We start from the raw sequence: 23584 nt of genomic DNA on the forward strand, positions 1-23584 counted from the left end.
AAATAACTGTAATTCAATTGCTTTCCCTTCAATCATTAAACCTGCGAATGAGCAATCAGACCTTAATGCTTTTTTTATTGGTTTATTACATTGAGCTTCCATGCATATACATGATTCCTCAATCAGCAATTTGCAAACTGTGACGTCCATGAAAAGGGTGTGTGGTTGTTAGATAGAGACGACTTTTCACCACAACATGGACTGTTTGAAGGGTGCAGTGCAGAAAACCTCCAGTAGGCAGCACTACTGCACAAACAAAACAACCATGGAAAACTGAAGACCTTAGTTTCTATTTCCCAAGCAGCCTGATTTGAGTCAGCTGTTCAGGTTCTTCTCTTCTTGGCAAATAAAGACCAATAAACCAGATTCTGTCAGTGAATCCACAAAACTCATTATTATTTTGTGTGTGACGATGTAACAAATTTAAAAAAGTTGTTGGATTCTGACATCCGGATATAAGGGACCACAATGACTCATGATAACAGAGAGCAGTTCAGTTTGTTCTGTCAAACAGGAGCATATTCATCTTTTTCACAGCTGGACCATTCAGTGACTAATGTTTATTATCAACATCTGTCATGACAACACAAAACTCTCCTCACCCTCCTCCTCCCCACCATAATAAAACTAAATTTAAGGAGTCCACTGTTAAGTTTCATTTCTCTGTAAGTGTCTGGGACAGTGCAACATCACTTCCTGTTGGCCGGAGGACAAAAACATATAAATAAAAGACTTGCCCACACAAGCAGCAGCAGCAGTAAAGTTGACCAGGCTGACGTGTTGTCCTCTCAAGCTTTTCTTTTACTGCCCTGATCAGCTGTCAGACTTTACTGAACCACCAGCTCCATCGGCACTGACAGGATGGATCTGGAAGAGTGGAGGTCTACCTTCAAGATCGAAGCTGACGGTCTCCTGCATGGAGACACCTGGAATCTGGAGTTTGATTCCAGTATTCACCCAGAACATCCTCAGCCCGGATGGAAGGAGTACATCAGGAAGACTAGTGCAAGGTTAGTTTACTGGTAAACACTGCAGAGGATTCTGGTAGACTTCCGATACTACATGACATGTTGTAGGTTAACCTCTAAAAATAAGTAAAAATATTTCTTTTATTTCATTGTTTACATTTTGATCATTATTTACATTTCCAAATGTGAGGCATATACCACATGTATCATACACAAGTTTTTTTATTTGAAGATATCTATTACACTCTGTAAGGATCATAATGAGATTAAATCTGTTGGAATAGAAATGTGACTTCAGTTAAAGTATTAGCATGTATGTATGTGTTATGGTCCTCACATCTTTGTGAGGACAATTCTGCCAGGATGTTTTCCTGCAGCAGAGATATTGGCTGTTCTTAGATTTTGAACCAGGCAAATAAATACCATTGAAACAGCAGCCATAAAGCAAGACATGTAATCAAATATAGATAACATCTGTGTCGCTATGGTTTGAATAAGAGATGTATGATGTAAAGTTATATTTAAATAGTGGGTGAGACTAAGAGGAGAGGCCTGTTGAAGGAAATCTATACTACTATCAGTTTCATATCCATATTAATCCATCTGTCTATCTAAAGGTTTCAGTGCAGCCTGTGTCGAAGGGGCTGGCCCTCCAACCGAGTGATGGTGTACTTCCACATGCAGCTGGAGGGCAGCACTGGCACCGTCAAAGTGAAGCGCTTCCGTCAGAACTGCAAAAGGTGCCACAATGCCCCAATGGTTGATCCCATCGTAGAGCCGGAGAACATCACCATCCTCATGAAGAACCTGGTGAAGAAGATCAGAATTAAGTGCTACAACGAAGACCTGGATCAGGGCAACTACAATTACACGAAGATCGAAGTCAAAAGTCCCCACGAGCCTGCCCACTGCGAGGGATGTATTCAAGGCTTCTGTACCAAAGAGTGAACCACGCTTTGTGATCACACAGTTTTGTGCCGTTGCTTTTGGCATCACTTTTAACTTTGTTTTGTTTATAAATGTGCCTAAAAATAATACCTTGCCCATATTTAATATTCTGGGGGGGAGGGGTGTGTTGTAAACAGAGTATTTAATTTGTTGTTATGCTCTTATTAAATTATAATTTACAAAAAAAACTCTCTCTGTCTCTCAACTCTTCTTACGAGGAAAGAAGCGTTTGTCAACTTATTTCAAATTACAACATTGAGTAAATCTGACTTTTCTTTCTATTGTCCTATACAGTGGAGCCGGAGGTGTGGTGGAGAGAAATGGAAAATAATGGCGGATATGAAAAGAGAAGTGTTTTAATGTTGTAGAAGAAATGTGAATGTTGTGCAGAGGTCTTGTCTGTGCATTAGTCAATATAATCAAAACTTCTGTGTGTGATGTAAGATTAAAACAGTAGGATTTGGTCTCCGAGCATAAGTTACCATGTTACCCATGTAAACAAAGAGGAGTAACACTTTCATATTCTGTGTGCAAATGTATTTTTATTTGGTGTTGACATCGAGCTGAGCAACATGAGACTTCAGTGCTCCTCCCTGGTCATTATCTAACCGGAAACTTAAGTTTCGTTTTCCTCTAACAGTTGTCAGGACGACATCACTTTCAGTTCGCTGGACAGGACAAACAGCCCCATTGTGCAAAAAGAGAAATGGTGAACAGGCACAGGAATCTTTCTAACAAGCTGTTCATTTAGTTTATACATCAGCTGACTTTAGAGCCACCTGGACCACTTGTACAGACAGGATGAAGTACACAAATAAAAAATCCACCCTCAAAGTCTGAAAGTGCTCCCTCTGTTTCACAAATATGAACTTCACTGTGATGAGCACTGTACAGCCTTGAAGCTTTAACAAATTCAGCAGTGTCCTTGCAAATAGTTCAAATGATTTGGCACTATTTCACCTGATCTGAGATTTGTCTTTAACGGAGGCCATAAAGGGACAACACTTTATACAGGTGTGTGTGTGTGTGGGGGGGGGGGGGGGGTATATATATTCTCCTTAATATGTATCAGTTCAGTTGCTGAAAAAGTGCTGTAGACTCCCAGCCAAACTAGAAGAAAACTGGAACACCTTTAAGTGGCGGAAATACAAATGATTCCCTTGGGCAGAAGAGGTTTTTCTAGGTTTTTCATTGCTTGTCAACCTTCAAGCAAATGTGCGATGTACATATATATATATATATATATATATATATATATATATATATGAAATGGATATATTAGAAAAAAGGAAAGATTAAATACAATGCGGGAACTGTGACAGATAAAAGATAAATTATCACTACCGAACAGAACAGTGCAGCCAACAGGTTTTGACTTCTGTCACATTCAAATTTTATAAAAAAAATAAATAAAAAATAGTAGATGATGATTTGATATTATCCAAGATTACATTGCACTACATTACATTTCATTTAGCTGATGCCTTTATCCAAAGCAACTTACAATAAGTGCATTCAACCATGAGGGTACAAACCCAGAACAACAAGAATCAAGAAAACAAAATTTTTCTTCAAGAAAGCTCCAGTGAAGAAAAAATAAAGTGATTCAAATTAAAACTATCCACTATATAATATTAACCCTCTAGTCTAAATCGAATTCATTACAATGTAACGATTTAGAACAGCATGTCCAGTAGCATATTACTACATTATCATCTAGAATGATAAAGTACTTTGGTATGAAAGCCTGCATTTTTATTTTAACAAGCAATTTTTACTTCTGTATCATCAATACACTTCATGAAGGGCATAAATCGGTTATTTCCAGGACGGAGGGGGGAAGGGGTGCGGACCCCCGTCTCCCCTGCTCTAAAGGTATGATAAAGCTGTATAGAAGTACACTATGGTACAGTGCAGTGCACAGGACATTACACTATGGTATGGTACAGTAAGGTACAGTACAGCAGGCCTACAGACAGAGACATATGGATGAGCCAGTTATTTTGGAAACAAGTGGAGAGATGAAGTTAAAATCAAGCTCTTTTCTACGATCACCAAAAACATGTTACGAAGAAGAAAGGAGCAAAACTTCAACTGATCTGTAGGAGGAGCGAGTCAAGATCCCTCAATCAGCCACTCGCAAACTGCGATGTCCATGAAAGGATGTGTGGTTGTTAGACAGAGCAGACTTTGCACCAAAAGATGGACTGTTTGAAGGGTGCAGTGCAGAAAAGCTCTAGTAGGTGGCACTACTGCACAAACAGAACAACTATGGAAAACTGAAGCCCAATATTTATATTTCCCAAGCATCCTGATTATAGTCAGTTATTCAGGTGCTTCTCTTCTTGGCAAATAAGGACAAATAAACCAGAGTCCATCAGTAAATCCACACAACTCATAATTATTTTGTGTGTTACGTTGACATTTTTTTTAAATGTTTTTGGATTCTGACCTCCGGATATAAGGGACCACAATGACTCATCAAAACAGAGAGCAGTTCAATTTGTTCTGTCAAACAAGAGCATATTCATCTTTTTCACAGCTGGCCCATTCAGTGACTAATGATAATCAACATGTCATAACAGCACAAGCCTCTCCTCACCCTCATCCTCCAAACCACAATAAAACTAAATTTAAAGGATCCAATATTTAGTTTCACTTTCCTGTAAGTATCTGTGACAGTGCCACATCACTTCCTGTTGGCCGGAGGACAAAAACATATAAATATAAGATCTGCACTCACAGGCAGCAGCAGCAGTAAAGTTGACCAGGCTGACGTGTTGTCCTCTCAAGCTTTTCTTTTACTGCCCTGATCAGCTGTCAGACTTTACTGAACCACCAGCACCAACGGCTCTGACAGGATGGATCTGGGAATGTGGAGGTCTACCTTCAAGAAAGCAGCCAAAGATCTCCAGCGTGGAGACACCTGGAATCTGGAGTTTGATTCCAATATTGACCCCAGATGTCTTCAGCCCGGATGGAAGGAGTACATTAGGCGGACCAGTGCATGGTCAGTGTACTGCTGAACACTGCAGAGGATTCTGGTAGACTTCAGATACTACATGATAGGTTGTAGAATAACCTCCAAAAATAAGTTAAAAAAAATGATTTTATTTTATCATTTACATTTCGATCATTATTTACATTTCCAAATGTGACGGATGCCACATCTATCATACACATGCTTTTTATTTGATGATATATATTACACTCTGTAAGGAACATAATTAGATCAAAACTGTTGGCTTAGAAATGAACAGGGGCTAATGTCACACAGGATAAAACAATTTAAACAGAAAGTTAAAGACAGACTTTTAGACCTTCATTTTAAATGTGACTTTTGTTCAAGCATGAATGTATGTGTACTTGTCCTTTCATCTTTGTGAGGACAATTTTGAGCCTAGATCTTCCAAAGTGAGGACATTTTGGCCAGGAGGTTTTCCTGCAGCAGCGATATTGGTTCTTCTTAGATTTTGAACCAGACAAATAAATAAAATTTAAACAGCAGCCCCACAGCAAACACATGTAATCAAATATAGAGAATATCTGTGACTTAAAGGAAAGGCCTGTTGAAGAAAATTTACACTATTGTCAGTTTCATATCCACACTGTGTATTAAGCCATCTGTCTATCTGAAGGTTTAAGTGCAGCCTGTGTCGAAGGGACTGGTCCTCCGACCGAGTGATGGTGGTCTTCCACATGCGCCTGGAGGGCAGCACGGGCACCGTCAAAGTGAGGCGCTTGCGTCAGAGCTGCAATAGGTGCAGCGATGCCCGGATGGAGGATCCCACCGTAGAGATGGAAAACCTCCGCAACCTCATGGAAAGCCTGGTGATGAAGATTGGAATGAACTGCTACAATGAAACAAACCCGAAGGGCGGCGAATACGTTCAGAAGAAGCCCGATAACACTCGTCCCCACGAGCCTGCCCACTGCGAGGGATGCAAGCTAGGCTTCTGTACAAACGAGTGAACCTTGCTTCATGATCCCAAAGTTTTTTGCCGTTGCTTTTGGCATCGCTTGTAACTCCGTTTTCTTAATAAATGGACCTAAAAATAATACCTTGCCCAGATTTAATATCCTGGGGGGAGGGGTGTGTTGATTTGAGATTGTAACAAGAGTTTTTAAATTTGTTGTTATGCTCTTATTAAACTATCATTTCCAAAAAAAACTCTCTCTCTGTCTCTCTTCGTATGATGAAACAAGCGTTTTTCCACTTATTTCAAAATGAAAACATTGAGTAAATCTGACTTATCTTTCTATTGTCCTATACAGTGGAGGCGGAGGTGTGGTGTAGAGAAACGGAAAATATTTGCGGATAGGAAAAGAGAAGTGTTTTAAAGATGTAGAAGAAAAGTGAATGTTGTGCAGAGGTCTTGTCTGTGCATTAGTCAATATAATAAAAACTTCTGTGTGTGATGTAAGATTAAAACAGTAGGCTTTGGTCTCCGGGCATAAGTGACCATGTTACCCATGTAAACAAAGAGGAGATACACTTTCAAATGTCTTTAAGCTGGCCTTCCCGCTCATTACTGCTTGTCCCCAGAGGTGGGAAGTAACAAAGTACAAATACTTTGTTTCTGTTACTGTAAGTAGATTTTTCACGTATCTGTACTAAATTTGAGTATTTATTTTCCAGACTACTTTTTACTTTTACTCGATAAATTTGAATGCAAATTTCTGTGCTTTCTACTTTTTATATTCTCAAAATTGGCTCGTTACTTGAGCAGCGGAGGTTGACGCAACGGTGCACCTCTCTCTCGCTCATTAGCGTGCACCCTGCCTCCGGAGATGCGCAGGCCCGGCAGCGTGTTTGACCGTCGGGGTCGAGCAGGCTGTACCGGTAATGATCCCTCAGCAGGTTCACCTTTTAGAAACTGTGTTAAGAGTTAGGGTTAGGTTTATACTTCCTTTAGAATCTAGATAGTCAAGTTTGATCGTCTTATCGGCGCTCCGCCAGGGCTATCACCAACTCGGGCAGGGCCGATCCTTGACTCACTAAACCATCCAATGGGTAGTGGCGACGTGTGTACAAAGGATAGGGAGTTAATCAACGTGAGCACATTCCCCATCCATTTATTCCCTTTAGAATAACCAGGGTGCTCATGCAAGAGCTCTGTTCAGTTAAGTCTTCATTATTCTGTCTGAAATTTGGCCTGCAGCAAAACTAGACGTGTCTAGTGATTTTTTTTCTTAGCACTGTGCAGGTTGTTAACAAAAGAGGGAATCTGTCCTATTTTGTGTGCCTATAACTTGTTTCCTTTTGCTGCGTTATCATAAGGGGCATTGTGAATCATTCTTGGTACTGATTAGAAAGTGAGATGTCCATGTTTAGTGATATTTACAGAATGTTTTTTTGGTTATACTGTGGTCTGTTAGTGTTGTTAGGCAGACACAAGAGGCACTTGTTTATTCAGTTGTGTTGGTCCTCTGTTGTCCCTAGAGGTTCAGATGCACTAGTCCATTACTATTTGAACCTCAGCATCTGGGGTGAAACATTTGTAAAATTGTAAAGTATATGTATATTTTAGTTATAATCTTTCAATCAGTTGAAATAAAGCCTGAAGAGAAACATTTTGGGTTGTTTGTGTCTGTATAGGCCTACTATACAAATAATTTAGGTACTTTTACTTTTGATACTTAAATACATTTCAACACCAGATGCTCTTGATACTTGAGAACATTGAATATGAGCTACTTTAAGACTTTGACTCAAGTCATTTTCTGATGGCTGACATTCACTATTACCGGAGTCACTTTCAGGTAAATACCTGTACTTTTACTCAAATACAACTTTCAAGTACACCACTGAACCAGAGGAATTTCACCAGGATGTGTCAGCTGTGGCTCGCATCTGGATTTGGCTTAGTTCCGCACCTGTGTGCATGTTCAATCTCCAATCAGTTCATGTCCAAACCCAATCCTTCCTTCAACAATGTGCACACAAACACATCCATATCTCCCTTCTCTGAGTTGTCCATAACACCATTACGGCGTCTCTCGTCCTTCAGGTATGTCACAGTTTTCACGACTAGAGTTACACTCCCATCCCTCGTGTTGCATTTCTCCAACAGCATGGAGATGCATGTCTCAGTCTCAGTAATTCTTCCCCGGTTCTGCTGAGCTGTGGTCTGGAGGGAATCAAGGCTCCCTTTTATTTCACTGATGTCTTTTGCGATTACCTGCAGCATGGTCTTGATGCTTGCTAGCTCAGTGGCTGTGTCAGATTGGGGCTCAGCTGTGACTATTGGCTCTTCTCTGTCCATCTCTCCCCGTACACAATTTGCCTTCTCTTCATCTGACATGTTCTGAAGCTGTCTCCTATTAACATCAGGCTCGCAAATGGTTATTCAGAAATGCTTAAACTTGGCTGTGTGCAGCTCTCAGCTTTCTATTGTGCAGCTGTCACCTACAACTTAGTAGCTCTCAACGAAAACAGGTTTTTCTTGATCAAGACAACAATGTGCCTGACCACACCTTATTTTTTTATTTCAGACTTACATGTCTCAGATGGGTGTGAGTGCATTTGCTATTTTTCCAACACAGGTGCTTGATGGACTGCATGGGTATACCATACAAGGCCGTACTAAAGACACTTGTGGTGTGCTGGCCGTCACTTAAAAGATGGAGCCAAAAGTTGTTGTTTTTTATCTACCTACTAATTCCACAAGACTGGTTTGACTTGCCTACCCGAATTAATTCAAAAAATAATACAAATTGAATAAACAGGCAACCAGCACTCTGTCGCAGACAGTGGGGGTGGGGCAGTGTGTCTTCAGTCTGTGGACTGAGTTGAACATGTCTTCTTCTACGCCCATGAATAAACTACAGCAGTGGACAACATCGTGGTCAAACTGTGGCTCAAAATGGCCTTCAGATCATTGCGATAATTTGTTTATTTTTATTTCCTGACATGCGACATGGGTGCTGAGCCTTTTCATGCCAGCAACATTCATAGAATTAAAGCACAAGGTTTCTTTTTCGTTGCTGTAATGCTTATAACAAGACCAACTACAGAGCTTTTATTTTGAAAAGTTATTAACTTGGATGCGAAGATTGTTGATTAAACAGACCCCTAAAATAGCCAAAATGCAATGTATGAAAAAATAACAGCAGTTAAGTAAACTATTCAAACTTACACAATAGCAACACACATGAACAGTAGTAAAGCAAATTCAGTTTCATTTTATAAAAACAATGACTATGAAATATTCAATACAGACAAACCAGGGAGGATGATCACAAACGTTTCTGTCTTTACTCTGCACCACAGCCTGTTGATAAAGAGCTCTGCACACAACGTCCAGCACAAAAACAATAAAACAGTAAACTGTAAAACTTTAGCTGGACTCACTAATGACGAGAAATAATAATTGGAGAAAGTTCCAAACAGGCAGGTTAAGAATGGGCACTGCACAAGTATGACATAAAGTTACACATAAAGACATAAAGACACTGCCAGTTTATTTTGACGAGACCTACATCACAAGGGAGGTAGGTGGGTGGGCTGGAGCTGACACCAGAGGACACCTGTTTCTCACGGGGCCTCCACGATTTATTTGCATCCGACCAGCAGGTGTGACAATGATTCTGTCGTGGTCAGTCGCCACCGTCTCCCAGTCACACACCGAGGCACCAGACGTTCACTGTGGTTGTGCTTTGTTTTGTATGAAACCACCGACAGGGAAAGTAGCAGCCTTACAGAGTTTTCCATTTCCCACATCATTTGCCCGTGGCACTATGTATATCTTGGCCACTGAGGCTGAATTTAGTAATGCAAGAGCAAGTCTCACAGGTAAGTAACAGGTGGGTTGGTTATTTATAGATCACCTCAGTTTAAATTCGATGTGACTATTCTACGGAGTAAATCAAATGCTCCCATTTAACACCGTGATGCTGGTTATTTCTCTCTATAGGCACAGCACCCTGAAGGAGTATATAGGTTTAACTCTCGACATCATGACATCCAAGGGCGTGACACTGAAGGTAAATTATCTTCCTCAGAGTGCATATTCTGTATGTGATGAAGTGTTATTTCTTTTCTGTTATTTTAAATCTCCATGTTATAACTGATGAGCTTTACCCACATCATTTATCGGTCCATAACAGTCTTTCATCTGTGTTCATTTTAGGGGCTTTTTCCATTTGTCACATCCACTCTGGTTGTGTTTGTTATCCTAATCCCAGGTAAGAGTTTCTCTCTGCACAATATCTGTGTTTGTGACCTTAAAGCCTGAAACATGCTTCTGCGTTTTCACGGGCCCGTAAGCGCAAGAGCCCTTCCGGGTCCCTTACGTGCTTATGTATCCCTCCTTACGTGCTGACGGGTGTCGACCCCCTTTTCTAAAATTTACGGCAAAGCTCCGCAAGCTCACTCAGCCCGCAAGGCTGTGATTGGTCTGCGCTACATCCCTTCTGGAGCTGCATTTCCGGTTTCATGCCCCATAATACCGGCAGAAATCACGGAAGATTTAGAAGAACGAATATGGACCAAATAGAAGAGCACTTGGCAGAAGATATCCGATAGTATGATCACTTGTATAACCTGTCACTGACTGGCGGATTTGTCCGCCAGAAAAAGGCTACGAGGAGCCGCAGTGGCTATGTAAATAGACAATCGACGAAGAAGAAAGAAGGCGTCTCTAAGGTCGTCTCGACAAAAAGCATTACTCCGCCTAGTGTTCTGGCGCGGAATTGCTTTGTAAGACGCGCAACGGTTGGGGAAGCATGAATGAAAACGAGTCTTGCGCCACAGCGGCGTGAAAAGACGCAGACGCAGTCGCAGAAGCATGTTTCAGGCTTAAGCCTGAAACATGCTTCTGCGTTTTCACGGGCCCGTAAGCGCAAGAGCCCTTCCGGGTCCCTTACGTGCTTATGTATCCCTCCTTACGTGCTGACGGGTGTCGACCCCCTTTTCTAAAATTTACGGCAAAGCTCCGCAAGCTCACTCAGCCCGCAAGGCTGTGATTGGTCTGCTCTACATCCCTTCTGGAGCTGCATTTCCGGTTTCATGCCCCATAATACCGGCAGAAATCACGGAAGATTTAGAAGAACGAATATGGACCAAATAGAAGAGCACTTGGCAGAAGATATCCGATAGTATGATCACTTGTATAACCTGTCACTGACTGGCGGATTTGTCCGCCAGAAAAAGGCTACGATGTAAATAAACAATCGACGAAGAAGAAAGAAGGCGTCTCTAAGGTCGTCTCGACAAAAAGCATTACTCCGCCTAGTGTTCTGGCGCGGAATTGCTTTGTAAGACGCGCAACGGTTGGGGAAGCATGAATGAAAACGAGTCTTGCGCCACAGCGGCGTGAAAAGACGCAGACGCAGTCGCAGAAGCATGTTTCAGGCTTAACTTTACCTCAAGAAAGTAATGTATGTTGTACAATAATAATAATAATACATATAAGCTACAGTAAATAAATACTAAATTATGTGAAGACAAATCGAATCAACAAAAAAAAGGATGGAAGTAATGGAAATGCTGGAAATTGTAGTTACTGTTTATTGTTTATGAAATTCGAAAACTAGCAGAAAGAAATTATTAGCTGAAATCGTTTTTACTTAAGTCACTAACGTTAATAAAGAACATTACCATAATAATCTCTGATGGTCCCACCAGCTCCGTGCAGTGCCATCAGGGTGAACTGCTCTCAGGCAGATCAGCCGGTCCTGCTGGAGGCGCTGACTCCAATCTTAAACCTGAGTGCCATACGACCCGTCATGAACATGACGACCAACACCAACGTCAAAATCTCCTTCACCCTGTATGGAATACTAGGAGTGGTACGTTCAACTCTCTGATGAGGAGTCAAACTCATTAGCTCTAGCACATAGTCCAACAAGTTTGAGAATATAATAAATGTGTCATAAACTTCATATTGATTAGCATTGACAATGTTTTGGTGTCTTAAGATCTCTCCTCTTGTCTTCCAGGATGAAAAGGCTCAACTCTTGACCACGTACCTGTGGCTCCACTATGTAAGTCCTGCACTCGTCCACCTTAATGTCTCAGGGAAACTGTGTGATCAGTGTGTGCGTGTGTGATGTGAATATTAATAAGTGTATAAGCTGCTCTGTGCACCGACACCAGTTTGGATGTTTCAGTGGTGGATAAACGAGCTGGTCAGTTGGGATCCAGTCGAGTGTGGCACCAACAAGATCGTTCTGCCCAGGGACAAATTCTGGATTCCAGATATTGTCATCAATGAATTGTGAGTGACCTGACACAGCAAAAATGCATCTCTGTTAAAGTTAGAGTGGTGACATTAGAAATTTTCCTTATTAAGAACAAATTCTATAAACCTGACAAAAACCAAGTAGTTTTTTCATTTCAATATATTTATTGCTGAGGGAGATGTAAATTTAATAACTAGCTATGCAATCTTCATATTTAATTTGTATAAAAGGTTCAGTAATTTCCAGCTAAGCTAAGCACTGTGAAAAACTATAGCCTTGCTGCTCCAGTGAGTATTTGCACCATATAAATATTATAATATTAGCCAATGTTTGGTCAAACAAACTTGGCAATACTTTTTGCCAGGATCATTCTATTGCTGTTCCTTCTCAAGTTTTTCTTTTCTTTTTTAATCTTCATTGGATATGTGGACAATGTAAGTTATGAATATATTTTTGCTGTCCACCATGAATATAAGAGCATAATAAATGAATACAGAATTCTCAACGCAAAATAAGCTCAAGTTGCAAGAGAATTAGATGAAAGTATTGTTTTAAAATCTGAACTCTGAAATGCAAATAGACTCTTGAACATCGGAAAAAGTTAAGACAGTGCTAAACTCCTATGCTTTTCTCTCGTCCTGCAGCATGGATGAAAACACAGCCCCTACTGTCCCGTATCTGAACCTCTACAGCAATGGTTGGACGCATGATGCTTATCCGGCCAAAGTTGTCAGCTCCTGTAACCTCGATATCTACAACTTCCCCTTCGACATACAGAACTGCACTTTGACATTTAACTCCTACATCCATATTGGTGAGACAACTCAAAGTGTTTTCATTTCCTTATGCTGTCGGGGGCAATAAGGACCCTTCAGCTTGCAGGGGAAAGAACCACCAACCTTTTGGTTAACGGACAAACTGCTCTTTCTCCTGAGACGCAGTCGCTTAAGTTAAAGGGTTGTATCTGATTACTAAGCATGAGTTAACCTGTAGACTATGCACATTAGAGAGTTTCACACTGTGTTCTGCTGCTACTATTATGTATTTTTTTTCCTTCTTTCTTTGTCAGAGTTAGGATGATTATTGAGCGTGGGTCATGTGAGAGGGAGGAGCACATGTTTCCACTGATGAACAGGATACAGTTCTCTGCTCTTCTCTCCTCAGCGTCAGACATTACTGTTTTCCTGAACAAATCTATGGATCAGATCACCGAGGACTCCAAGAATGTCATGACCACACTGGGGGAATGGGAGCTGCTGGAAATCACCTCCACCAAACATACCCTAGACTTTACTAATGGTGTACCTATTGACGAGCTGGCATTTCATGTACGTGGATTGATTGTACACTTTGTGAATGACTGTAGATACAACATCGTTACAGACATCGATCCAATTCAAGTCCCTAGATGTACAGCTACAGTAAAGATAAGTGGACTGGGGTGTGACAACAATAATTCACTGCATAAATTCATACATACATTTATTGTTATTACACGACAACCTTAATTGACAGACACATACATCCTCTTCTGGTAATACATACACAAAAGAAAAAAAGAAAAACAGAAGAACCACACAAACACACACACACACACACACACACACCAAAAGAAAAATTCCAAATGATCACTTATGGAAATCTATAAATTGACATAATTTCTCCAAATATCTGGCTAATTTAAAAGTTTCAAGCAGAGACAGATAATTCTATGTGCATCATCCATATTTACAAAATCAATATTTTTCTTCATCTTACAAAATCAGTAGCTTTATGTACTTTACAATAAAAGGGACAGTAGAAAACTAAATACCCCCCCCCCCCCCCCGCATTTAAATATCTGATGCCAGCCAGATACTACAATATAGTTCTCTCTACCATATTCAGTTTTTAGCAAAGTAAAAGTAGACAGTTTTGATAATTCGATAAGAACCACACTGAACTGAGCAAAAGATGAGGGTGTCTTAGTTTTTTATTTCCGGTCTTCCCTTTGCAGATCAGAGTGAGGCGTCGGGCCACCATGTACGTGGTGAACCTGCTGATCCCCAGCTGCTTCCTCATCACGGTGGACCTCTTCAGCTTCCTGCTGCCTCCTCAGACTGTGGACCGCTCCGCCTTCAAGATGACCCTCATCCTGGGCTACACCGTCTTCCTGCTCATCATGAACGACCTGCTGCCCACCACAGGAAACACCATACCTCTCATAAGTCAGCAGCATTCAGATTAAACAACAGTTTTGTAGCAGTGTTATATGACAGAAATTGAAAGCAAGGGTTTGTTCCTTTCAAATATAATTGTGAGCTAATTGGATACTGTGAGCCATCTGACTAACGTGTAGGAAAGTTTAGACTAGGATGTAAAAACAGTACTTCTTCCTTCTCCCTTTGCACCGTTACACAAATGCTAACTCATTGAAAGAATTAAGTTGATAGCTCCAATCTGCTGGAACTTCTCCCTCACTGTAGATGGTGAAGATTATTGGATCTGTGGTCATTAGTTCACAGATCGTCACGAAAGAGCTTAGAAGGTTTAGAGCGGCTCGTCAGGCAAGTGTTACAACTGGATTTCCATCTTAGCCATAAACTGATTCGGTGGGCAGAATGTATTAACATTTACATAATTTACATGTGATTTTCTGGTGAAGGCAGAAGGGTAGAAGTACTTTTACATATTTGACCGACATCGGCAGCTGTCCGCCTGCTGAACATAAAGTAAATATTCTATCACCCTGCACACCAGCATACTGTAGCTAGAAGCAGGGAATTATTTTTGTCTGTGTGTGTGTGTATTTAATAGATGGATTTTCACCAAATTTGGCGACACTATTACCTGGTAGGGTACCCCCCAATTATTCACTTTTAGAGCTGATCAGTCAAAGGTCAAGATCAGCATAAAAAAAAATAGGATTTGGAAAACTTAATTCAAAGATAACTCTGTTTATTAACCCTCATATGGCGTGTTATAAAACTATGTCAGGAGTATGGACACAACCTAAAGCATATTTTTATCATATGGTCGGAATAATGTTACAATGGCATTGTCTGAAAAACATAATTTAGTGTAGTAATGCCCTAAGTTTTGCAACCAATGTCATTAGAGGCAAATTGTCTAGCCTATTTAGGTTAACCATTTGTCCTCATCATTATGAAATGGCATTATTACAATAGTTAGCATTGCCTGGTTGGGGTATTTACAGCAGCGCCCTTCTGATGCTTCTCATTGGTTCAGGCCTCACATCCCTCACACACACTCTCTTCTCTTTCTGCATCAGACGTCTTCTTCTCTCTCTGCCTGGCTCTGATGGTGGCCAGTCTGCTGGAGACTATCTTCATCGCCAACCTACTGTGCGGCTCCGCAAACTTCTCTCCAGTCCCTCACTGGATCCGAGTGCTCTTCCTGCAAATGCTGGGCTGTCTTGTTCCCCTGCCACAGAAGGTTAAAGATTCAGGTATTGAATTACTGCTTTCTTACAGTGGCAAATACACAAATATTCATGATGCGGAATTACAGAAAATATGGTCAACATTATTCTTTGCCCTGCGATGTCAATTCAAAAAGAAGGAACAAAGTGGTAAATGTCGTGAAAGTATTTTCCGGATGAAATTATAACAGTCAATCCTTTTTTTCAGACGTAAAGCGAAGTGCTGTGGTGGCAAAGAGGGAGGAGCCTCGAGTCGAGAGGGGCCCACTGGTGGAGGACAAGGCCGTGCAGGAGCTGAGGAGCCTGGGTAGGGACCTCCAGGCTCTCCGGATCCAGGTGGATCAGCAGCTTGGTGGAACATCGAGCTCCGAGGAGTGGATCCAGGTGGGTTTTGCCATAGACCGCCTGCTGTTTGGCTTCTACATCCTCTTCATATCAGTCAGCTTCATTACCATCATTATTATCTGGGTGAACTCATACAAGCAGTAGACCTCTGTTTTAACATCCTCCATTTTGCGTGATAGTGATTCAAATGTTTCAATCGGTTTCTGATCAGTTCATCACAATGTTTTAATGCTTCTGATCATTTTCTCATTTATGCAATAAATACAGTCTATTATATGGTTAATGTATAACAAATGCTCATAGTATCAGTAGTGAGAAACTAAAATAGCTCGTCTGCTTTTTGCAATTTTAAAATGGAGGGAACCACTGTATGCAAAATAAAAGTACTTGGAAAAAAATTCTTTCAGTTTTTGATTGACATTTATTTCAAACATACTGATTGTGTTCCAATAATTTTATTTACTTTTCGTTCATTTAAAATTTGTATTGCTAATCCTTACCTATCCTCACACTGCGCAGAAGCTAAGCTACGCTAACATTAGTAGAAAATATTGTTATCTGCCATGACTTACTCCACCAAAACTAAATGAAGTAATCAAATAGTGTAGGATTTGTAACGGCTTTCATTTGCTCATGTAGAATATGATCAGAAATATTAACAAACTCTTAATAAAAGGAGTCTTAAATAAGAAGATGTATAAAAAATATACAGTTAGTAGATTGGTTTAAAAAAGCGAATAAACAAGCAATAACCAAGCAATGTTTTTGATGATGTGTAACCCACCGCTTAAACCCTTGTGAATTGAACCATTATAGTTATCATTCAAATTACACTAGCCAAATTTGTATCTACAATTTGAACACATTGTGAGTTACTTAAGATCATGTTGTTTTTAAGAGACGCAATCAAAGCACAAACACTTGTTTCGTTACAGTTTCATTGACAAACAATTTGATATGTTAAAAAGGCTACACAACATGGCCAAAAGTATGTGGACATAATTTTCCCACAGTCGGTCTTCTCATTCATTGAAGGTTTTGGCTGTGGTGGAGGTGAAGACTCAATTCCACAAAATGTCAAGAAAAAAATATCGCTGAAACATGAAAACTTCCTTAATTCAGCACAAAGATGCCAAGTACAGTGAATTACCACGTACTTCTGTAATGTATCCCAAGGCCATGTTGTATATATGTGCACAACTTAAAATAACATTATATTCCAAATCTATATTAATAAAATTCTAAATAAATATTTAAACTTGGAGAGTAACTAGTTAGTGTGGTTGTGATAACAAGAAATGTGTTTTATGAGTGAAGTTTCTTTTTTACATCTGCACTCCAATATTTAAACAAAATTTACCTCTGAATATTAAACACTGGTTTCCTAATGTTGGGATTGACTGTAGAATTCAGGCCTTTTCATGCAACATAACATTTTTAAAATAGCTCTAACATTTACACTGAAGATATAAAGTCCCATTACACCATCGATAAAAATAGTAACTGTATCTTTATAATCCTAGCTATTAAATTTCAACTCTGTGAAGCCAACTTGACAGGTCAGCTCTCAACACCAGGAAACCACACACACTAACAACAGCTTTTGACCCGGTGTTGATGTTTTAGTGCTGCCAGCGGAAAGTCAAGCCTTCTAAGCTTCTATTCGTCTTCATCTTTGTTCTCATGAATGGTAAGTCCAGCTCACCTCATATCGTCACATGTACATAGAGCTCCTGCTTGTTACTGATTATTAAAAAAGAATTGAGGAACCCATGTGGTTCAGAAAACAGAGGCCACTTTGTGAAATCCAGTAAAGAGAAACATGACATATTTATTCATCAATATTCCTCATTTTACCTGTGTTTGGTTCTGCTGGAGCCACAGTTGCCCAGTGTTTGGTCATTGTGGAAACTGTTTGGTTTTTCCTCTGCAGCCGAGTGCAGTTCCCTTATGATGAACTGCTCTCAACCGGACGCACCCTCCCTGCTGCAGGCTCTCAAACCAGTTTTCAAACTGAGAGCCATTCGACCCGTCAGGAATATAACAACCATCACCGATGTCAACATTTCCTTCATCCTGTATGGCATTTTAGGGGTGGTAAGAGACACGACAAAAAACACAACCAATTCTGCCTGAGGCCAAGTTCAATTGCTTGTCAGCTTTATAATAATACTTTTGGAGTTTTACAACTTTCAGTTATTCTGTTTGTGGTTCTGTCAACCTTAACAAAGTCATCGCACCAGGTCTGTATTACCTAATGTGACTTTCCATTAAAGAGAATTGACCACAAGTAAATATTTGTTCTTTTCCAGGATGAAAAGGCCCAAATCTTGACAACTTTAATCTGGCAAACTGTAGTAAGTACTTCATTTCTCAGTTTCTAAGCAATGATCAAATTGATCACCTTGCTTCATGTTCGAAAAAAGGCAGAGGTCAGTATATAGTAAATTATGTAAAGTGTATCTTATTCTTGACAAAATAAAGTTTTCAAGTGTTGTAAAACTATATTATAAAATGTGACTGTCCAAATTTGGCAACAACTTCAGACCTACACTATATATATATATATATATACATCTATATATATATAGATATAGATATATATCTATATCTATATCTATATCTATATCTATATAGACATCCACTGGGAGCTCAAGTTCCATTAATGTACTTGATGTATGTGTGTGATTCCTGTTGCAGAGTTGGACAAACGAGTTCATCTTGTGGGACCCAGAACAGTGTGGTACTTCATCGATCACAGTCCCAAGACAACTACTGTGGGTACCAGATGTGGTCATTAATGAATTGTAAGTACAAGCTAATATGTAAAGCCCTACAGCCTTAGATGTCAGTTAAATGTTTACATGTAATAAGCCTGATTTTGATTAATTCCTACAAAAAAGGTGATTTGGAGAGGATTTGTAATCAATAATAATAAAAAAAGAACAAAATAACATTAACACTATCGCTTTTTATTTTGGGATGAATTATTTTTTCAACCAGTTTTTGGTTTTGTCTCTCAGTGTCAGCGGACAGAGTGTAATTAAATGTGTCTGAGCAATAGCTGGCTGAGAAAAACTTGTGAGGCTATTAACAACTACAACTTCTTAATTATTAACTACAGTACATAATCACAATCATTTTAGCAAACTGATGCCTATTTACAAAGCCAGCCAACAGTGGCATTCTGTTCGGTTGTTTTTCTGTCCACCTGATGAGTGTAGCTCTGCTTTTAGCTCAGCGTCTGGTCTCCTCTAGGCCCTAATGTCAGGCTCTTTGCCTGTTAAATCCTCCACCATGTCCACATGCTACCTGCTAACTCTGTGTCTCTGACCGAAACAAATCAACATCTTATCTTATCTGAAGTGCCCCCCCCCCCCCCATTCAACATCTATGGAGAGCAAACTTAATTCATGGGTTATAACACACTATAATATAGTTTTAAACACAAATACCTGTACATTGAAATGTAGGCATCCTTAACCCTTTGAGGCTGCTCAATAAACAGATTATAAAATACTGTAATTGTTGAAAAATATATTATAAGCTCCTGAAAATGTTCTTATATCTGCACAGTAAGAAAGTCTGTTATAAATCAACAAACTTCCTCAACTTACGAAAGCTCGACTTTTACACATGAATAATTATTTTCCTAGTTGAACTGGAGGGACTGTAAGAGATACAAGTTTTATGAGAAATCATAAAATCAGTGAAATTGACTGTGTTTAATATCTTTTTTTTCTGTAGTATGGAGAAAAACTCAGCTCCATTCACTCCATACACCTATGTGTATTATGACGGCTCTATTATGGATCAACTACCTGTCAGAGTGGTCAGCTCCTGCAGACTGAACATCTACATGTTCCCGTTCGACGTCCAGAACTGCAGCTTAAGCTTCAACTCCTACGTGTACCTCAGTAAGGGTTTTAGGGGGCAACTGTATAGTTTCAATAAAGTATCAAATTTAATAGAAGTAGATCTGATCTGACAAAGCTTTGACTGTATTATATCTTTCCTCTCAGAGTCTTCTATACAGATTGGCCTCCCAGGGCCTGCAGGGGAAATATTTGAAATGTCGAAAGAATTTATGACGACTATGGGCGAGTGGGAACTGATTGGAATCACAGTGGAGAAATTTGTTTTTGATGCTGACCATGATGACTTTTATGAGGAGCTTCGTTTCTATGTAAGGAAATCCTACACTACACTTATTGCTACTGTAATATGCACTCTTGTGTTGTGTTATGTATTGAAACAGCAGGAAAGCTAAGAGGATGATACAGGGGATGTAAAGAATTAGAGGGTAATGGTTGAATAAAAAAACTAGCAAGACACAGAGAATAATGTGAACTGACAGTTTTACACACTGATTATGCAGGAATATCATACAAAAAATATGCACTAAAATATACCTAAAAAAGTTAAAGTATAGTTATTGAACGGGATGTTTAAATATTAAATCTGTGTTTTAATGTAAACTTATGTTAAACTCAAACGTTCTAAATATTATTTTACTGAATTGTATATAACTATTTTTGTAAATGTTACACTTTTTTTTTACTTCCTCAATGAATCATTTATTTGTACTACTGCTCTTGCAAATTTGCATACACACACTCACTCACTCACATCCATACACATACAGACACACACACACATTTTGTTTTTATCTATCCAATGCATTACATCTATACATCTCATCTTGACTTCGACAATGTATGAACTCTGCTGCAGGTGTCCCTGAGGCGTCGGGCCACCCTGTACGTGGTGAACCTGCTGATCCCCAGCTGCTTCCTCATCACGGTGGACCTCTTCAGCTTCCTGCTGCCTCCTCAGGCTGTGGACCGCTCCTCCTTCAAGATGACCCTCATCCTGGGCTACACCGTCTTCCTGCTCATCATGAACGACCTGCTGCCCGTCACAGGAAACACCATACCTCTCATGAGTCAGTGGAAAAGGCTTTCACTTATATTTATCTCTTGTTGTTGGTAGCCGCACGCTCCAATCATGTGACATACACCAAGTGACATACCTCACCCTCCACAATCATCTTTAATACACACCCACTTTATCACGCTGTCTTTTTAAGCAGAGAAGATTTCCCATGACTCCCTTTGCTTGCCCTGCTGCTGCGTCAGTATTGCTGCCAGTTGCTTACGCCCCAGTATCCACCTGTAGGCCCCGACGGGGGGGTTGCAAATATTTGCTCCTCACTCCCATCATATCTATGTTATCATACCGGGGGGGAGTGACTAAGTCGGAGCCTAGACGCCAAAAACGAACCTGTTCTACTTTGGCAATAAACATTTGAACGTGATTTGTCTGACAACTTCACCACTAGATGCCACTAACTCCCACACATTGTTCTCCCAGATGTGTTCCTGTCTCTGTGCCTGGGTCTGATGGTGGCCAGTCTGCTGGAGACTATCCTGATCACCAACCTGCTGTGCGGCTCCACTCATTACTCTGCAGTCCCTCACTGGATCAGAGTCCTTGTTCTCCATATCCTGGGCCGACTGGTGCGACTTCCTCCAAAGTCCCGAGATCTACAAGACGTCACAGTGATCCAAAACCCTTCAGCACATGGTAACCGGTCCGACCTGAGATCTGATTTTACACACGTTAACATTTCCTGCTTTGCAGAAGTAGTCAAGTCAGAGTAAATAGTCAGATTTGCCCTCTCCTCTTCCTGTGTCCCCTCTGCAACAGAAATGAAGGTTTCCTCTGTGGGGGAAAAGGACAGCGAGGCTCCAGAGCAGAAAGGACCTCTGAATAAGGACCAGGCCCTGGACGAGCTGAGGAGCCTGGGTAAGGAGCTCCAGGGTCTCCGCCTCCAGGTGGAGCAGCATCTGGGTGGGAGCCAGAGTTCAGAGGATTGGATCCAGGTGGGTTTCATCATAGACCGCCTGCTGTTCGGCCTGTACGTCCTCTTCATATCAGTCAGCTTCATCACCATCATCATCATGTGGGCGCGGACGTACGACCCCTGATTTAGATGCAGGGTCACATTATTTACCCTGTTAATTGTTTTCAAGGTAGATAGAGGAAAATGTAAAGACCAGTTAAACAATTCTATTTGAAATAATTGAATGTGACATGACACCTCACTTGATCTGTCCTCCCTTCATTATTCATTTTAATAATTTATTTACTTTTTATTCTTTAAATGATCTCTTTCTTCAGAAACAAATATCTGAGAGCGCTTGTTAATCCCCTCATTTGTTTTTTCTGCACTGTCAGTGAAGCAACACCAGTTCTCTTTGCTTTTCTTTTCCCATCAGTAGGTCCGTAAGACTGAGACGTTTGTGAAATCCATCTTGATCTGTAACGTGTCATTTCAGGTTTCTATCATTCTTGTTCTCTTGTCCCACTCGTTCTCTTCCAGCTGATGAACCATGTTTGTATAATTTCAGGTTCCATTTATTCTTTTCTCTTTTGTTTGTAAAGTTGTTGCTACTTCCACACACTCTCTGATAAAGAAATTATAATATAAGCCACTTTCAGACAGGCATTGAACCCTGGACAAGTCCGGAGAAGTGAGCGGGTATGTTGATGATTTTCATCACAAGATGGTTGTAAAATACAAAAGAACACAAATATCTCAGGTTAAAAAAGAGGAGCCATACATCTTCATATGTGAAAGATAAACTTCGCACCGAATTTTCCGGCCATTGTCCAAAGTTCATGTCTGAAAAAGCAACGAAGGCTTCATTGATCGATGATTTCAATATTCATGAAGCGTATAGACACACCAGAAGATATAAATTGTTTAAGTTCTTCCCCTTTATTCATTGTTATTCATTATTATTCATGTCAATATGTAATGCGGTCATAATGTGTCCACCATTTTAGAAAAAAAATATTCATTTCGAAACTAATAAAACAAGCCGCCACTCCCTTACGAAAGCCGTCTCTTGTTTGTCATCTCGTGTTGTGTTTGTTACGAGTTTAAGATCTGATTCACGCTTATTCCACGTTGAGGTGTGGGCTAGAAATCTTTGTACTGGTCGGGGCAAAATGCCAGAATAAACACACTAACGTAAAACAATATGATGAACATTCTAATGGGGCACAGAAAACTCACACATTCTTGTTTAACTCGTTTTACTCAAAAAGTACAATAGGGATGTTTTGACAAAGTAGACAGGTGGCCAAGTGATTCAGATGGAAAGTGTGCCAGGTGAGGCTCAAATAAGAAAGGCTGTGCTGTTTGTTCATTTAACTTTAGAAAGTGAGTGTACAGCCATGTGATTAATGAAACCTGTTTTTGGGCCCATGTTCATCCTCCTGTGCTGGCTGCCACCGATTGAGATGGAAACTTGTGACCCTGAAAGGCAGAAAACCAAACTAAAAAAAATAAAAGATGTTGAGGATTTCCATTCAGCTGAGGCTACAGTCACACTGATTATTTTACATTTTTAAATGCATAAAAAATGGAGCCCCCAAAAAGAAAAAAACGTCCTCTCCTCCTGAATGGGTCTTATCTGTCATACGTCGACAACCCACGGTGAATGCAACATGTTGCTTTACTGTTTGCTTAAGCTGCACTTTTAGGTTTTTAATTAAAATGCAGCTAATTGAGTGTGTAAGGGAATATTTCCCTCTCTATTATCGCCACCTGCTGGTCGTCTTGGATTATCATTAATCTTGTTTTTTTGTGTTGGCATCCTGTGATATTCTGTACTATCACAGGTTCAAACTGCACCATCTTTTCATC

General features: G+C 40.2%; 3 protein-coding genes across 3 annotated transcripts; all 3 read left to right on the plus strand.

Annotated features, from left to right (window-relative positions):
- The first annotated feature begins 723 nt into the window (after positions 1 to 723).
- Positions 724 to 2761, plus strand: LOC133961300 (receptor-transporting protein 3-like). Its single transcript, XM_062396395.1, has 2 exons — positions 724 to 1010; positions 1586 to 2761. The coding sequence occupies exons 1-2, from the start codon at positions 862 to 864 to the stop codon at positions 1914 to 1916; spliced, it is 480 nt and encodes a 159-aa protein (XP_062252379.1). The 5' UTR covers positions 724 to 861; the 3' UTR covers positions 1917 to 2761.
- Positions 2762 to 4660: 1899 nt separating this feature from the next.
- LOC133960880 (receptor-transporting protein 3-like) lies at positions 4661 to 5975 on the plus strand. Its single transcript, XM_062395736.1, has 2 exons — positions 4661 to 4926; positions 5555 to 5975. The coding sequence occupies exons 1-2, from the start codon at positions 4778 to 4780 to the stop codon at positions 5886 to 5888; spliced, it is 483 nt and encodes a 160-aa protein (XP_062251720.1). The 5' UTR covers positions 4661 to 4777; the 3' UTR covers positions 5889 to 5975.
- Positions 5976 to 9875: 3900 nt separating this feature from the next.
- On the plus strand, positions 9876 to 22666 carry LOC133960802 (5-hydroxytryptamine receptor 3A-like). Its single transcript, XM_062395642.1, has 19 exons — positions 9876 to 9902; positions 10049 to 10103; positions 11545 to 11708; positions 11859 to 11903; positions 12030 to 12136; positions 12746 to 12915; positions 13266 to 13429; positions 14098 to 14308; positions 15373 to 15549; positions 15731 to 16007; positions 16990 to 17003; positions 17801 to 17964; positions 18180 to 18224; positions 18568 to 18674; positions 19615 to 19784; positions 19890 to 20053; positions 20602 to 20812; positions 21241 to 21453; positions 21577 to 22666. The coding sequence occupies exons 1-19, from the start codon at positions 9876 to 9878 to the stop codon at positions 21855 to 21857; spliced, it is 2766 nt and encodes a 921-aa protein (XP_062251626.1). The 3' UTR covers positions 21858 to 22666.
- The last annotated feature ends 918 nt before the right edge of the window (positions 22667 to 23584 follow it).

The sequence above is a fragment of the Platichthys flesus genome, chromosome 9 (assembly GCF_949316205.1).
Source record: "Platichthys flesus chromosome 9, fPlaFle2.1, whole genome shotgun sequence".
NCBI classification, from domain to species: domain Eukaryota; kingdom Metazoa; phylum Chordata; class Actinopteri; order Pleuronectiformes; family Pleuronectidae; genus Platichthys; species Platichthys flesus.

What these genes read in the sequence shown, in the direction of transcription:
- LOC133961300 (XM_062396395.1), top strand. Translation starts at nt 862, where the DNA reads ATGGATCTGGAAGAGTGGAGGTCTACCTTCAAGATCGAAGCTGACGGT. An exon ending in ATCAGGAAGACTAGTGCAAG is followed by an intron (nt 1,011 to 1,585) that starts GTTAGTTTACTG and finishes GTCTATCTAAAG; the next exon opens with GTTTCAGTGCAGCCTGTGTC.
- LOC133960880 (XM_062395736.1), top strand. Translation starts at nt 4,778, where the DNA reads ATGGATCTGGGAATGTGGAGGTCTACCTTCAAGAAAGCAGCCAAAGAT. An exon ending in ATTAGGCGGACCAGTGCATG is followed by an intron (nt 4,927 to 5,554) that starts GTCAGTGTACTG and finishes GTCTATCTGAAG; the next exon opens with GTTTAAGTGCAGCCTGTGTC.
- LOC133960802 (XM_062395642.1), top strand. Translation starts at nt 9,876, where the DNA reads ATGACATCCAAGGGCGTGACACTGAAG. An exon ending in TGTATGGAATACTAGGAGTG is followed by an intron (nt 11,709 to 11,858) that starts GTACGTTCAACT and finishes CTTGTCTTCCAG; the next exon opens with GATGAAAAGGCTCAACTCTT. An exon ending in TTGACGAGCTGGCATTTCAT is followed by an intron (nt 13,430 to 14,097) that starts GTACGTGGATTG and finishes TTCCCTTTGCAG; the next exon opens with ATCAGAGTGAGGCGTCGGGC.